This window comes from Oryza glaberrima, chromosome 3 (genome assembly GCF_000147395.1).
Source record: "Oryza glaberrima chromosome 3, OglaRS2, whole genome shotgun sequence".
NCBI lineage: Eukaryota > Viridiplantae > Streptophyta > Magnoliopsida > Poales > Poaceae > Oryza > Oryza glaberrima.
In genome coordinates, this window is record NC_068328.1 from 5934776 (window position 1) to 5949773 (window position 14998).

Genomic DNA, 14998 nt, shown 5'->3' on the forward strand with positions numbered 1-14998 from the left:
CGGTGTCGCCACGGCACACGCGCACGCACACGCAGGCGAGGCGAGCGGAGCCGAGGCGCAGGGACGAGACGACACGGCCCGCACGCGCCACGATGGATCATCCCCCCCCCCCCCCCCCCCCCCCCCCCCCCCCCCCCCCCCCGCGCCCGCGCCCCGCGTATGCTGCCGCGCGCGCGCCGTCGCCCCCACGCAGACGACCGCACGGGCGCGCGTTGCCTTCCCCTTCCTACACACACACACACACCGCCACGTTCTACGTGCGTGCTCGTTTATTTTACTCGCCCCAAACCGACCCAGGGTACGTACGCGCTACGTGCGTGCGTGACGCCGTTATGTCTAGGCCGCCGAGACCGGACGCCTCCGGAAAGTCCACGAACCGCTTCTCCGTGGCGGCATCGCGCGGGGAGGCGCGCGCGCGCGCGGGGTGTGGTGGACGGTGGTGTCCGTAGCAGCCGTCGCGGCTCGCGGCCGCCGGTATCCGCTCCGCTCCGCCCGCCCGGCTAGGCTACCGCCCGGAGCCAAGGGGGAAGCTCCAGGGTCGCGCGCGCCGCGAGACCGAATCGGGCGCGCACGGCTCGCTCGCCCTTTTGGCGCGTTCCGGTGTGTCCGGTTCCCGTCGAGGCATTCTTACCCCCCCCAGGGCCCAGGGCTGACCTTGGTATCAGCATCAACCGGAGGCTAAGCGTGATTTACTTAACCTGCAAACTGCAAGTCCTATTAATGTAGCATGAACTCTTGCTCTTGTTTGCATCTTGGAGACGGAAGATTGTAGTGTTTGGACGGAGTGTCTTGGGACTGTCACAGCCTTTGATGGTCACTCACGGATCATGGCCGGCTGGTGCTCACGACGTCATACGCTGTCAGGATACTTTGATCCTTGAGCATTTCCAGTTTTTTCAATACGGTAGGGAGTAGAATCTGACACAAGTTTGAAGTTGACAAATTGGAATGGTTGGTTAAACAGAGGGTAGGCGAGCACTTCCAGTTCTTTGATCCAATAGGGAGTAGAATCTGACACAGGTTTGAAGTTGACAAATTGTGTTTCAGTATGTTTGAAGCAAAGATAAAACACACACCATGACAAACCCGTTTCCAGATTTGCCAGCGTTTGCTTGGTTGCCAGGCAACAGGAGTGCCTTAAGGTCGTAGTATAACAGTATTACGAGCATATATATTCACAAAAAGCTGCTATGTATTCATTTAATAGTACCATAAAGGACATTGGCTTATGTCCAAATTCAAAGCAGCATCGCTTGTAAGCTGAAGATTGAGAAATAGTAACACATTATTGTGAGTTTGCACAGCTTCAGTTCAAGGTACAGTATAAGTATGAGGAAACTTTTCCTTTATTTATAGAATATACTCCGTATGTTCGTTCAAAAAAAGAATATACTCCGTAACAAAGTACGTATACATAACTGAAGGCAGTGATAACACGTCAAAAGCCATTCTTGAAACAGTCTGGAATGAGGAGCGCCAATGATTTCCATATCTCTGAACAGCATACCACCACCACCTCAAGCTTCATGACTATAGATTGTTAAACTGCAGATCGAAGTCCAATGATACCTACAAGTTATTAGCAGACATATTAGCTTGTCATTCCACTGGAAGGATCGGTCTTGCAGAGAAAAAAAAAGTTTCTTTTTATTTTGTACAATATTTGTCCTATGTGTTCCTGAGTACTAGTATGTCCGAATGGTTCTTTCCTCCTCTCAGTTTCAGAAACTACAAAAAGATTCTCACTTACCGCATCCAATTCTTGCTCCTGCATTTCCTGTTGTTTTACTGAGTTCATGACCACCTTCAAAATATCAAAGTAGTACAATGAGCAGCAGCATAAAAAGTGAATGCTTCACCATGTGATACTAAATGGCAAAACATAATTGTGCATGAAACCTATTCTAACATTAGGCTCGCAATCCGTAATTTGACTCAACGGATGGATACTTGAGCATGTATTTTGGAACCTACCACTAGTCAAAGTTAGCCAATTGTTAACAAATGGAACATAGAGTTTGAACAGGAGAGAAAAATATTATACCAAAATATTTCATACTTAAATAATTGGACACAAACAGATGTTGTTCAGAATTGAGTATGACGCAGTTATTGATGGTAATGGCAAGAGCTTTATCATCCCAACTCCTAGGACATGTCTTGCACAAATAATGTATAAAAAGGCCTCTGGAGGCACTGAAAATAATTGGCAAAACAATGCAGCATAGATAGTGCCAGAATCCTAGATCTAGATTGCTAGAAATGTATTTCTTAAGGCACCACAGTAACATTTGTCTGCTACCACAAACCTAGCATAAATGCAGCAGAGGAACAGAGACTGGCAATTAGATTTTTGACCTGTAGCATTGTACAGCCCATGGGCAGTTAGATTTTGAACTGCAGCATGGTACAGCCCATGCAAATCCTGTTATCTGGACCTGTTTTGGGCCCTTGCCTACTGGATTATGATTTATACCCTACTGTATGTTAACATAGTACCACAGTCCACAATAATTTCATGACAGCTATCAGCAATTCAGCATATCCCAGGTTAGTTGGGCTTGGGAGGGATTACCTGTCTTATGAATATGATTTTTACTAGTAGTTACACTCAAGGTTGAAGAGCCAAATCTCAGGCAGCTTTGGAACACCGAATAATCCCATATCAACCATAGCTAACAAGGGAACTTCTACGTTAAATAGTTATATGAATATTCAAATGCATGATAGCACGCCATTCAGCAGGTAATAAGCTCTAAATTACCCTCTAAATAGTGAATTCAATATTTTCTAAAATAAGAGGACATATATAATGTAGGAAGGGAGACTTCTCTTCAATTCTGAATGACCAATAACAATCTTGCAAGAGTAATGACATAATGCTTACCCCTTCCTAGGTCATCAGAATCAGCATGAACAACAACTGCCCTTCCCAATATGGAATGAGGCCCGCTTAGTGAAATCTTCACAAAGCAATGAATATGAATTACCAATGCATTAGCATAAACAATAAGATGAACAAACTGATATTTTACATATTTCAAGACAATGGAACCTGTAGGTCCTTTATGAAGATATCTGCAACACCTGGAACAAAAAGGTGATGTATTATTGGTAGACACACATGAATTAATTTACAAAGTTTCTTTGCGTTAGTTGCCTCAAAGGTCTTAATGTAGACGGCCTGACAGAGTGCTAACCATCTTTGTTGGCTACTATGTTTCCCAGGTCGCCCACATGTCTTTCATCATCAGATGGTGCCCCATGGGACTTATTGTGAGGATTAAAATGGGGCCCTGGGACAAGTAATTTAATCAGAACAAATGAAAATTAACAATTGCAAGATGGCATGAGAGAACACTTCAGCTGCTCCATGGAGCACCCCCAACTTGGGTTATGAAAATTCTCAAATAAATCTAGTAACATAGAGTTTGATGTTATCCATCTCTCCATAACATTTCAAATATAGACCCCGTACACGTGAAGAAGAAAAAAGTCAAATTTTCATGAAAAACAAACCCTAAATAAAAGAAATGAAAACCATTCACTTAAAAATGCAGTAGCAAGATTTGAACAGGACAATTAGAATGGAAGGGTGAGCAGATGATTCTGTATTGGAAACATTTTTTGCAGCATACATTGAGCTTATGCAGTTCCCCAAAACTTTCACCTGAGTACACTCACTACCCATTCCATGATCCATCATTCATTGGGCAAAGGCTAATAGTAGTGTTTCCATAGGCTTGCCGAAGGCATTGTAACTCATAAAAACTCTGCAGGAGGCGTGACAATCTCTTTTTGTAGTGCACACATAAATACAACCAACAGTTTTGTCCAGTGCTTGAGTTTGCTTGAGACCGGCGCGACATCCTTCATGTCGTTGTAATTAAAACTTTATTTCCCCCAATCTTAATGAAATTGGCCGGCCTATCTTTGGCCGTCCGACAAAAAAAAAAGTTTTGTCCAGTGCACTTTTTAACAAATAAATCGGTCATTTGATAATTCTTCACAGCACAACTCAATTGGTAAACGAAGTTCCTACCTCAGTGACGTTTTCGTCCTATCCATGTTTTGATCAGCAGTCAACTCAAATTAGATGCCTATCTTCTCTTATGGTAGTTAGCGTTGTAAATTCTACTTGTACATAATATAGGAGTATGCGAGTTCACAATTGCAATACACGATCTTATCGAGCAGTGCTCCAAATGGCCAAATCCCCCATCAATTTCACAACCTAAGTCACAAAACCAAGCAAGGGAAACGGAAGGCAACGAACCGGTAGAGTTGCAGCCGTTGGTGGTGTCGCCAAAGGAGTGGATGTGGAAGCCATGGAGGCCCGGAGCGAGGCCGGTGACCCTCCCCCTCACCTCGGTATACCCTAAAAAACCACGCAGAGATCGAGTAGTCCACCAAAATCACATCAGCGAGAAGAGGTCAATTCACTTACGAGACGAGCTGCTGTGCGCGCAGGCGAACAGCACGGAGCTACAGGGAGGAGACGCGTACCGGTGGAGGGGTCCTGGAAGAAGTGGAGGGCGCCGGCGACCGCGCTGTTGCCGCCGGCGCCGCCGATGAGGGCGACGCCCTTGAGGCCGCCGGCTTTCCCTGCCATTCTCTGCCGCTTCGCTCCTAGGCCTTTCACTTTTTTCGGCTCTTTTATTTATTTATTTTTTTCGGTTCGCCCAAAACCACTGGTTCGTCGTCTGCCCGTCCGGCGCCCACGGGAAACAGCAGCCCGCTTTTGGGCCAGGGACGGAATTTGTCTTGTGGGCCTAGAATTGAATTGCTTCATGTGGATTTCTATGTCTCAAATGGGGCTTAAATAATTGGGCCGCGAATAAATTATCGATATATGATTTTTTTTTTTGAAACGATCGATATGACAATTTTTGTTGGGAGAAAGTTATCGATATGCGGTTTTTCATTTGCTTTCACATTTTGGTTTCTGTGAAACCGTTTTTATGTCTTCTATGACATTTGTCTTTTCTTTTTGGATTATTTCATGTGGATTTCTATGTTCCAAATGGGGCACAAATAATTGTGCCGCGAATAATTTATCGACATACATACTCACTGTGATTTGCTTTTGATTCACATTTTGATTTCTGACGAATTCTTTTATTTTTTGTGATGCAAGTACAACAAAACCCACTCTCACACCACAAAGTCACAAGAGTCCATGTAAACCGAGAGACCCCCTTCCACCGACCTTACAAACTTGCGGTTTATTTACCGTGCTAGATTCACCTAGCAGGCTAGCCCGATCAGTACTCGCCCTGTTCCTCGTCGTCGTCCTCGACTTCGGCGCCGACCTCCTCGTAGTCCTTCTCCAGCGCGGCGAGGTCCTCCCTGGCCTCGGAGAACTCCCCTTCCTCCATCCCTTCGCCCACGTACCAGTGCACGAACGCGCGCTTGGCGTACATGAGGTCGAACTTGCGGTCGATCCGCGAGAACACCTCCGCCACCGCCGTGTTGTTGCTGATCATGCACACCGCCCTCCTCACCTTCGCCAGGTCCCCTCCCGGCACCGCCGTCGGCGGCTGGTAGTTTATCCCGCACTTGAACCCTGTCGGACACCTGAAACACAAGATCACCGTCTTCGTCATCATCATCGTCATCATCTCCGGCTAAAATCTCTGGAATTCAGCGAGATGATGGAGTTAACGTACCAGTCGACGAACTGCACAGTCCTCCTGGTCTTGATGGAGTGGACGGCGGCGTTGACGTCCTTGGGGACGACGTCGCCGCGGTACATCAGGCAGCAGGCCATGTACTTGCCGTGCCTGGGGTCGCACTTGGCCATGACGCTGGCGGGCTCGAAGACGGAGTTGGTGATCTCCGGGACGGAGTGCTGCTCGTGGAACGCCTTCTCGACGGAGATGATGGGGGCGTAGGAGGACAGCATGAAGTGGATCCTCGGGTACGGCACCAGGTTGGTCTGGAACTCGGTGATGTCGACGTTTATGGCGCCGTCGAACCGCAGCGACGTGGTCAGCGACGAGATCACCTGGGAGATGAGCCTGTTCAGGTTGGTGTACGTCGGCCGCTCGATGTCCAGCGACCTCTTGCAGATGTCGTAGATGGCCTCGTTGTCCAGGAGGACGACGACGTCGGTGTGCTCGATCAGGGAGTGGGTCGAGAGCACGCTGTTGTAAGGCTCCACCACGGCCGTTGAGATCTGCAACACACAGGGAGTGGTTTTCAGTACAGAGCTTGTATGTTAACATCGACAAATTTAGCTTCTCTAGTCCATTCGGAGGGTACATGTTTACCTTGCATTGAGATATCTGAGTATCTGACATGATGTGCATGCATGATGATGACATAAAAAAATACTAGTACGATTATTAATAGTCTTACATAGTTAAATTAAAGTATGGTTCACAGCCTTCTGAAAAAAGAAAACTAAAAATAACTTTTTTTTCACTCGCTCTCGATTATGTAGATGATGTATTGTCCTATATCTGACTCTTATAGACCTATACTGACCTCTGTAAAAATTATCAAGGAGATAGTTCATACTCCCTCCGTTTCACAATATAAGTCATTCTAGCATTTTCCACATTTACATTGATATTAATGAATCTAGACATATATATCTATCTAGATTCATTAACATCAATATGAATGTGGAAAATGCTAGAATGACTTACATTGTAAAACGGAGGAAGTAGTATAAAAAGAAAAACAGTTGTTTCCATCAATAACAGGTTGATGTTGCTCCCACAAAAAGTGTGAAGGTACACCTGCCTACATTCTACGCCTTTGGATAAGAACATATGAACAGTTGGTGATTACGTAATTTTGCACAGCTCTTCCATAAAGATTTTTTTAGATTAAGTCTTCCATAAAGATTAGATTGTTTGGAAGGGTCTTTCTATTCAAAATAGGGTCCGGCAGACATGTGTAGATTTTTTTTAATCATAAGAATCAGATGTTTACAGTAGTTACTGTGGTCATTTTCAGATACTTATGGAATGGCCTTTCGAAAAAAAAGAGATAATGATGGAATGAAAAATATGCTGAAAATTGGACATGTGTTTAGGATCATGGGAGAATCAGTTTTATAAGAAATTGCATTTGCTGATGAACATAATTTACTTCGGTTTTCCCTGAGAATTTTATCCATGCACTTGTCAAATAAATGATTCAACATCACAGAAGACATTCTTTTGCTGGAGTATTCTATTTTTTTTCCATGGCACTACAATACGCTGTAATGAACACAAACATGGTAACAAATCATGAATACTTTTCTTGATTACCTGTGGTGAAGGATATATTGTGAACCCGAGCTTCGACTTCCTACCGTAATCTACTGATAGGCGCTCCAAAAGTAATGAACCAAGTCCAGAGCCGGTTCCTCCACCAACAGCATTGAAAACCAGAAAACCTTGGAGACCAGTGCAGTTATCTGCCAGTTTTCTTAGTCGATCAAGGCAAAGATCTACCACCTCTCTTCCAACTGCAGCAGAAAAAAAAAGGATTTGAATCATTACTAAAAAAATATTTTCATTATAAAGGAATATGACAGTTTCTCTAGTATGACAATTTATTTATGGAGGAAGCTAAATTTATGGCGTCATATTTTTCACCAAAAAAAAGTCGGCATGTTGTAAGTTCCTAAATTATTATTACAAGTCACCCCAAGGATATAAGTTATAAACAATTAATGTTATTCCTTATGTGAGCAATAATCCTTATGGATCCCAAGGATATGTAAGCAATATCATGGATTCAGACTCCTCTAAATCCACCCAAACCATATCTTTGTGGATCAATCATACCTGTAGAATGTTTCTTGTGAATACTATTCTAGTTGGAGTATATCAATATGTTGGTTTAGACATTTTCATAGACACATTTTATATCTGCAAAATGGCTCAGTTTCAGGGTAAGCATCACACCTGTGTAGTGCCCACGAGCAAAGTTGTTAGCAGCGTCTTCCTTGTAGGAGATGAGCTGCTCTGGGTGGAAGAGCTGGCGGTATGGCCCGGTCTTCACCTCATCAATCACCGTGGGCTCCAGGTCGACGAACAACGCCCTTGGGACGTGCTTGCCTGAACTCGTCTCGCTGAAGAACGTGTTGAATGCATCCCTTGCAATTCCAGGAGTTGTGTCGCTGCAAGCAAGCGTCAGATATGACCAAGGATTAGGATATCGTAAACTAGGAGCCACTAGGCACCGCAGCAAGTCACAGACTAGTATTCTTCTTGAAATGAAATTCGCTTCACAAAAAAGGCACAGGCTTTCTACTCTCAAAGCAACCGGCTTGGGGATCACAGATTCACAGATAGCATCTCTACAAGAACAGTGCTAGCATGCATGATGCAAATCAAACATCGAATAAAAATCGCTAATTTCACTTCTGATTGTCATACATGACTGGAGCTGGAGACTCTGCCCCAAAATTCTCCTCAAGATCAATTCTTTTTTAGGCTACAGCAAGAACCAACCAAACAGGACAAAACCATCATCCGAATATCAGAATTTCACAAAATTAAGTAGGAAAAGACAGCAAGAGATGCAGACGAGCAAGAATTGGGATCGAGAAGAACCTGGGCATGAGGCCGTCCGGCTGGATGCCATGCTCGAGGCAGTATAGTTCCCAGCAAGAATTCCCCACCTGGATGCCCGCCTGCCCTATGTGGATGCTTATTATCTCCCTCATATCTCTCTGCCTGTCTCTGCAGCCTTCAGCGTTCAGAGTTCGGGATTGGTTCAGGGTTCAGAGGAAGACAGAATGGACCTGAGCAGTGCAGCACATAGAAAAAGCTAGGGATAAAAGGAGGGCAGGCACAATGGCGTGAACCGGAACACTTCAGCCCCGGGAACACGTTGCAGGGGAAGTGACTCCACTATTTGGTGGACCAAATAACGAGCAGCTACTACAAGAAAGGTGACTAGGCGACTGGAGATGATGGTGGTCTTCTCCATTCTGCCTGCCTCTGACTGTGAGTATGCCTGGTGTAAAATTATATCGCAATTACATGAAACTTTTGTCTATATATGATTTTTAGGGCATGCTTATTAAAAAAATCGAACTGGTAAACTTGTTTTCTGACATCAAGTCGGCCATTCAGACAGCTACAGATGTACAGGTACAGATTGTTTGCAAGATGTCTGACAAAAATGTCAATGTACCTACGGTAGTTTTCAAGCAGGACCAAGTTTATCATCTGCTGATAAAAGAGGACCAAGTTTGTCATCGATTCCAAATCGAATGCCGCCGTGACTTGACAAGGACACGTCCATCATAACATATGCTGTGATCAAGGACGCCATCCATGACCACAACGCTAAAATGAGCACATCTACGGCGCATGCTGACGAGTTCAATGGGGAGTCGGCCCGGAAGTTGATTGTCTTGATGCTGATGATGAACTGAACAGAGCACCATACACTGATTGATTTTTTTTTCTGGACTGAACAGAGCACCATAAATTGCTGACACCACAAAATAGTTGCATAGACTCTGCACCTGTAATCTGAATGATCTCACATCGAAGACCCTCAAAACGAAAATCACATATCTATCAGTGATTTTTTTCCAACTTTTTTCTATTAAGATCCCCTTCGTACAAAACTACAACCAGATGGTTCTGCACTTCTACTACAACCTTGTTCATCTATTGCACTAGCCAAATACTACTACTACTCTATCTACCCGTGTTATTGTGAAAATGAAGGAATAAACAGTGCAAAAATCTGTTCAGCATCAAGTGCAGAAACTACTCACAAAGAAAACTTTCTTTTCTGCACGGCATAAGTCCGCGACTTTCTTGAACAATTCGCAATCGGCGGGTTCCCTCTGGAAGAGGGCATCAGAACAGAACATTTGTTTAGTAGGCCTTCGTTTATTCTGTTCTTGGTTTCTTCAGCAATCAGTGTACGACGTCACGCCCCCAAGATCGATGCGGATTCTTCTTCTGTCACTTGGATTTCTGAACATTCCTTCGCACTGTGCAGGCGACAGCGAGGCGAAGCGATGGAGCAAACTGACACTGCTACTGCGACAGGTTGCACATGCCGGGGTGGAGCGAGCACCAGAGCGGCTGGATGGGCTCGGCGCGGATGCCGCGCTCGACCATCCGGTGCCTCCAGTCGTTGAGGCGGTCGGTGGCGTTCGCGTAGCGCTTCTTCCCGTTGGAGCCCTTGTTGCCGGACCAGAGCGTCTCCGCGGCGGCGGCGGCCCTCGGCCACAGCCTGGCGTCCAGCACCGTCTCGTCCGACTGCTCCGACCACAGCGCCACCTCCCCGCCCAGCACCAGCTGCGCCTCGTCGTCGGTCAGCCCGTGCAGGATGTCGTAGTCGTAGACGCGCTGCCACGTCTTGAACGGCGCGCACCATGACCCGCCCGTGCCGCCGGGGTCGTTGAACAGCGGCGTGCCCTCGCGCTCCTTCTCCTGCTTGTCGTACCGGCTGTCGTTGCCCACCCACCCGCCGTGGCCGCAGTCCAGGTAGTAGTACGACGCCGACGACACGATGGCGCGGTAGCCCGCGGCGACGACGCGCTTCGTGTTCTCCGGCCCGTCGTTCCACGTCTGCAGTATGGTGGTCTCCCTGGGCAGAATCGTGGGGCCGACGGTGACCTTGGGCCCGAGGAGGACGTCCTCCCAGTAGACCACCGTGCGGTTCAGCTCCTGCGCCACGAACGGGCGCGTCGCGTTGATGAACAGCTCCAGGAGGTGGTCGTGCGTGCCGCCCTCGGCGAGGAACCGGCGCACCACCGGGTCGTCCTCCCAGCACGCCGTGTTCACCTCGTCGGCGCCGCCGTGGAGGTACGGGTCCGGGAACAGGGCCACCATGTCGCGCAGCACGTCCTGCGCCACGCGGTACGTCTTGGGGTTGAGCGGGTTCAGCTGCCCCGTGCCGGGCTCCGCCGCCAGCGCCGGCTCCGCGTGCGGCGCCCAGAACCTGTTCGCGCAGGTGACGATCTCCGGGTACGCTCCCGCCCACGAACCCGTGTGCCCTGATCCGAAGCGCGCGACACTTAGCCTTGAGTATACTGTTTATTCGGAGAGCAATGGAATTGAAATGCAGGAGCAGCAGAGGGAGTCTGGGATTTCTCACTCACCGGGCATGTCGATCTCGGGGATGACGCGGATGCCGAAGGAGGCGGCGAAGCTGACGATGTGCCGGACGTCGTTCTCGGTGTAGCGCATGGTGGGGGAGTAGGAGCCGGAGTTGGCGAGGTTGGGGACGGTGGGGAGGACGATGGGGAAGGACTGGGCGTCGGTGATGTGCCAGTGGAAGACATTGAGCTTGTTGAAGGCCATGGCGCGGAGGGTGTGGAGGATGTCGCGGACCGGGTAGAAATTCCTGGCGGTGTCGAGGAGGATGCCGCGGTGGGTGAAGTGTGGGCGGTCGGAGATCTCGATGCCGCTGGGGATGATCGGCTGGCCACCGGAGGCGGCGCCGCCGCCGGCCCAGGCGAGCTGGGAGAAGGTCTCGAGCCCGCGGATGGCGCCCCATGGCGTGGCGGCGGAGATATCGGCCGATCCGGAGTCCGGGAGCACGGAGAGCGTGTAGGACTCGTCGACGGCGGGGCCGAGCGGGACGTCGGGGTCGGAGACGGAGAGCGTGAGGGTGCGGACGGGGACGCGGGAGAGGGTGTAGTTGGTGGGGGGAACCAGCGGCGCGTGGCGCTCGGCGCGGATGAGGCGGGTGTAGAAGGCTACCGCCTGGCGGAGCGACGGGTGGGACAGCACCGCGCGGACGCTGAACGACGGCGAGAGCGGCGCGTACACCGCGTACGGCCACGAGATGGACGTCGGCTTGGGCCACACCTGCACCTTCTGAGCAAGCAGCGGCGGCGGGAGGTGAGGCTCCGAGGTAGGCGGCTGCAAAGCGGCGCCGGGCGCAGCCGCTGGTCGGAGGATCACCAGGATGAGGAGGAGGAGGAGGAGATAGGCCGGCAATGCCGCCATCTCCGTGGAGGACGACGAGCAATCCTGGTCGCCTCCGCGAGTGCAGCAGTGAGGCACTGAGGGATTCAGTTGCTTTGACTTTTCTCCACTCACATCGTTCGTGATCGAGCGAGGTTGGTGGCGACTCGGCGTTATCCGCAACACGTGGAGCAAGACGGCCCATGTACTACTTAAGGCCCGTAAAGGCGGCCCATGTATGTTCCATGATTTCTTCCACTGTCAGGTATCTCCTCCACCCTAGCCGCCGTCGCTCCGCCTGCTGCTACCCCGATCCGGGCGAGAGTACGCCGGCGCCGGAAAACGTAAGCTACATGCTTTCCCTGTTTATTATCGTATTCGTTTCGTTGCGCGTGAGCGGAGCTAGTTCATGGCAGCCGCTGAACTTCCCCCTTCCTTTACCCCTAGCTCATGGTCAGATCCTCTTGGTTAAGATGTTTGAATCGAGCCGTTTTCCAGCTTTACTTGCGCCTTCTGTAACCTGTAAAACTATCTAATTTCACCATCTTTTATCATCAAAATCGATTTTGTGACTGACGCTTGGAGTTCAGTATGGTCTTTACAAGGTAGAGTAGGTAGGAGTATTTTAGAGGAACAGTGGAACCCTGAAATCGTGTATGATCACAAATAAAAACATATTGAATGTTTACACCAAAAGCAGATTGATGGTTTGCACCCACCGGAGGGATATGCTTAGCCGAAATCGGATTTGTTACGTCTGAACTCTGTTGTGCCTGCTTATGAAGGGGTAGGAAAGATGACGCCTGATTGAATTGCACCGCATTTTCAACATATCTTGAATTCATATTAGTTCAGAAATCAGTACTTGCACTGTCACATCATGTTTTATGGACCACAACGGTTTTAGATATAGTTTAGGCTAAGTCATTGTTTTCATTTATGCAATCATGCTCAGGACCTAGCTTTCTGAGATGACCTGAGCTTCTCAGATCAATCTTTTGCAGCATGCAAATTCTGTAAAGGTCCATGCACTATTGATCTTGAATATGTGTGCATTCCCACTGATCTAGTTTTCATTTTGTGATAGTGATTATCTTCATAACCAGTAAACTTTGTTGGCAGGTATAGCTGCTGTGAGACGAACTGTATCAATGATGAGCTCACGAGGCACTAGTGCTATGCTTTCAAGAGCTGCTCGGATGAGGCAAAAGCTACAGTCTGCTTTGGAGGCCAGTGCGCTAGATATTGAAGATGTTTCTTACCAACACGCTGGGCATGCAGCTGTCAAGGACAATGCAAATGAGACACATTTTAACATCAGGGTAATTTCGCCTAAGTTTGAGGGCCAGAGCCTTGTGAAGCGTCACAGGATGGTGTATGACCTCTTGACTGATGAGTTGAACTCAGGACTTCATGCTATCTCAATTGTTGCAAAAACTCCCAAGGAGTCAGGATCCTAAATGTCAAAAATGTAAGGACTTATATGCTTGATTACTTGTCTTGAAATAAGTTGATTGCAGCAATATTGTGTAACCATAAGTCAATTTTTTCAAAACAATGTTATGGACGCTTATGTTTTCACTAAAATGCAGTGCACAACTTCTGTTGTCAGTGAACATCTGTGCTCATGAAAATTTGTGGAAAACATAGTGAGTATCGAATTGATATATCTGTTTACTATTCGATCAGATGAGATTTTTCTATCTGGTATATTTTGTAAGCATATATGAACCTTTTGTCTTGGTGCTAGTCTGTTACATATATTTCTTATTTACGCCAATTGGTATATTATCCATCATGACATCGCTGATAAACAATAACATTCCTAGTTCTGGCAGTTGTTTTTGCTCTGATCTTCTGTGATGAAAACTAGCATGGCTGAATAATATTTATCAGTCTGTGTTTGTTGCTAAGATTATTAAGTAAATGATTTGTCTGTGAATAAAAAGCATGCCCAGCCCAGTTCATTATCTTTGTGACATTTTGTGCGGATACATGTTTCTGCTTCATATAATCTCCTTTTGGTTCAAAGTAGCGATCTATTTATCATCAATATTATCATTCTGTTCAATTCCAAGAACCATGTGGATATGGAGGAATTCAAAATATCAGGCCTCACTTGGAACATACACCCTCCATCCCAAAAAGAGTTTATTTGGGCTATTCAGCTAGACAAAAATCTAAAGAGTTTATATTAGCGAGGCTCCTGCGAAAGCTGAGACTATTGCAAACAATGTGTCGGTTACTGTTTGCTGGAGAATCCATGAGCAGGAGTAGAGATGCAGCTTTCTGGCCAATCTGTGGTGTAGAAGCGTGTCATGTAAAACAGCAATTTACCTGGTTGGACAAGAATTCTTAAAGTTGTATGGGTCGTCTTCTTCTCTCTTTGTGTGTGTGTGTGTGTGTGGTTCAAAATTATACTGAGCAACATTTTTTGTTTATCTATGTTTGGTGAAACTCAGTTACATAATTCACCCTTTGAATATTCTGTCGATGTCCAGGTTTGGAGGTGTAGAGGGTATGATGGTGACTAAGCCACAGTATTGTAACAACTCCTTTGAGAGATAAAAGGATGTCTCACAATATGTATTTTGTGACGTAAAGTTCAAAGTTATGAGTACCTTGGAGACTTGGTGGAGATGAGTTGACCTTATAGTTAGAACAGGATTCCAGTGTATTCATAACATCCTCTCTCTTTGTTCGAGTAAAAAGATTTTGGTGAAGATGAGTTGCCCTAACAATTGGAACAGGACTCCAGAACATCCTTTTTATTGGAGTAAAAGAAATTGGATTCCGGTGCATTCAAACATCCTCTATGTTGGAGTAAAAAAATGAGTAGAAAAAACGAACATCATCTTTATTGGAGTAAAAAATAATTAAAAAAACGAGTTGGAAAAAGGTAAAAATTGCCCCCATGCAGGATCGAACTACAGACCTTCAGTTTACAAGACTGACGCTCTAACACTGAGCTATAGGGGCCACTGCTACAAGTAAAAAGCTTCAGTTTACTGTCATAAGTTTAACTGAAATATATACACTAAAGATCCAGTAACCCAGAACACTGGCTATACCCAAACCTTCAGTTGCAAACTTGCAATGGAACACTTGAA

At 47.0% G+C, this 14998-nt stretch overlaps 2 protein-coding genes and 1 non-coding gene across 4 annotated transcripts; all 3 read right to left on the reverse strand.

The window, feature by feature from the left end:
- Positions 1-1330: 1330 nt before the first annotated feature.
- Positions 1331-4668, reverse strand: LOC127768795 (superoxide dismutase [Cu-Zn] 2-like). 2 transcript variants are annotated; one of them, XM_052294443.1, is made up of 7 exons: positions 4507-4666; positions 4277-4378; positions 3201-3296; positions 3056-3087; positions 2888-2963; positions 1751-1804; positions 1331-1569 (listed from the first exon to the last, which is right to left on the reverse strand). In XM_052294443.1, exons 1-7 carry the CDS (start codon positions 4610-4612, stop codon positions 1541-1543), a joined length of 495 nt encoding a protein of 164 aa, XP_052150403.1. In that variant the 5' UTR covers positions 4613-4666; the 3' UTR covers positions 1331-1540. The 2 variants fall into 2 exon arrangements, with proteins under 2 accessions (XP_052150403.1, XP_052150404.1); XM_052294444.1 differs by lacking the exon at positions 3201-3296 and having other exon boundaries at positions 4507-4668.
- A 402-nt stretch (positions 4669-5070) lies between these two features.
- On the reverse strand, positions 5071-12191 carry LOC127768796 (beta-hexosaminidase 2-like). Its single transcript, XM_052294445.1, has 6 exons — positions 11078-12191; positions 10048-10972; positions 7908-8122; positions 7266-7465; positions 5670-6178; positions 5071-5577 (listed from the first exon to the last, which is right to left on the reverse strand). The coding sequence occupies exons 1-6, from the start codon at positions 11928-11930 to the stop codon at positions 5265-5267; spliced, it is 3015 nt and encodes a 1004-aa protein (XP_052150405.1). The 5' UTR covers positions 11931-12191; the 3' UTR covers positions 5071-5264.
- A 2604-nt stretch (positions 12192-14795) lies between these two features.
- TRNAT-UGU (transfer RNA threonine (anticodon UGU)) lies at positions 14796-14867 on the reverse strand. The gene has a single exon. It is a non-coding gene; the product is annotated as a tRNA-Thr (tRNA).
- Positions 14868-14998: the final 131 nt, after the last annotated feature.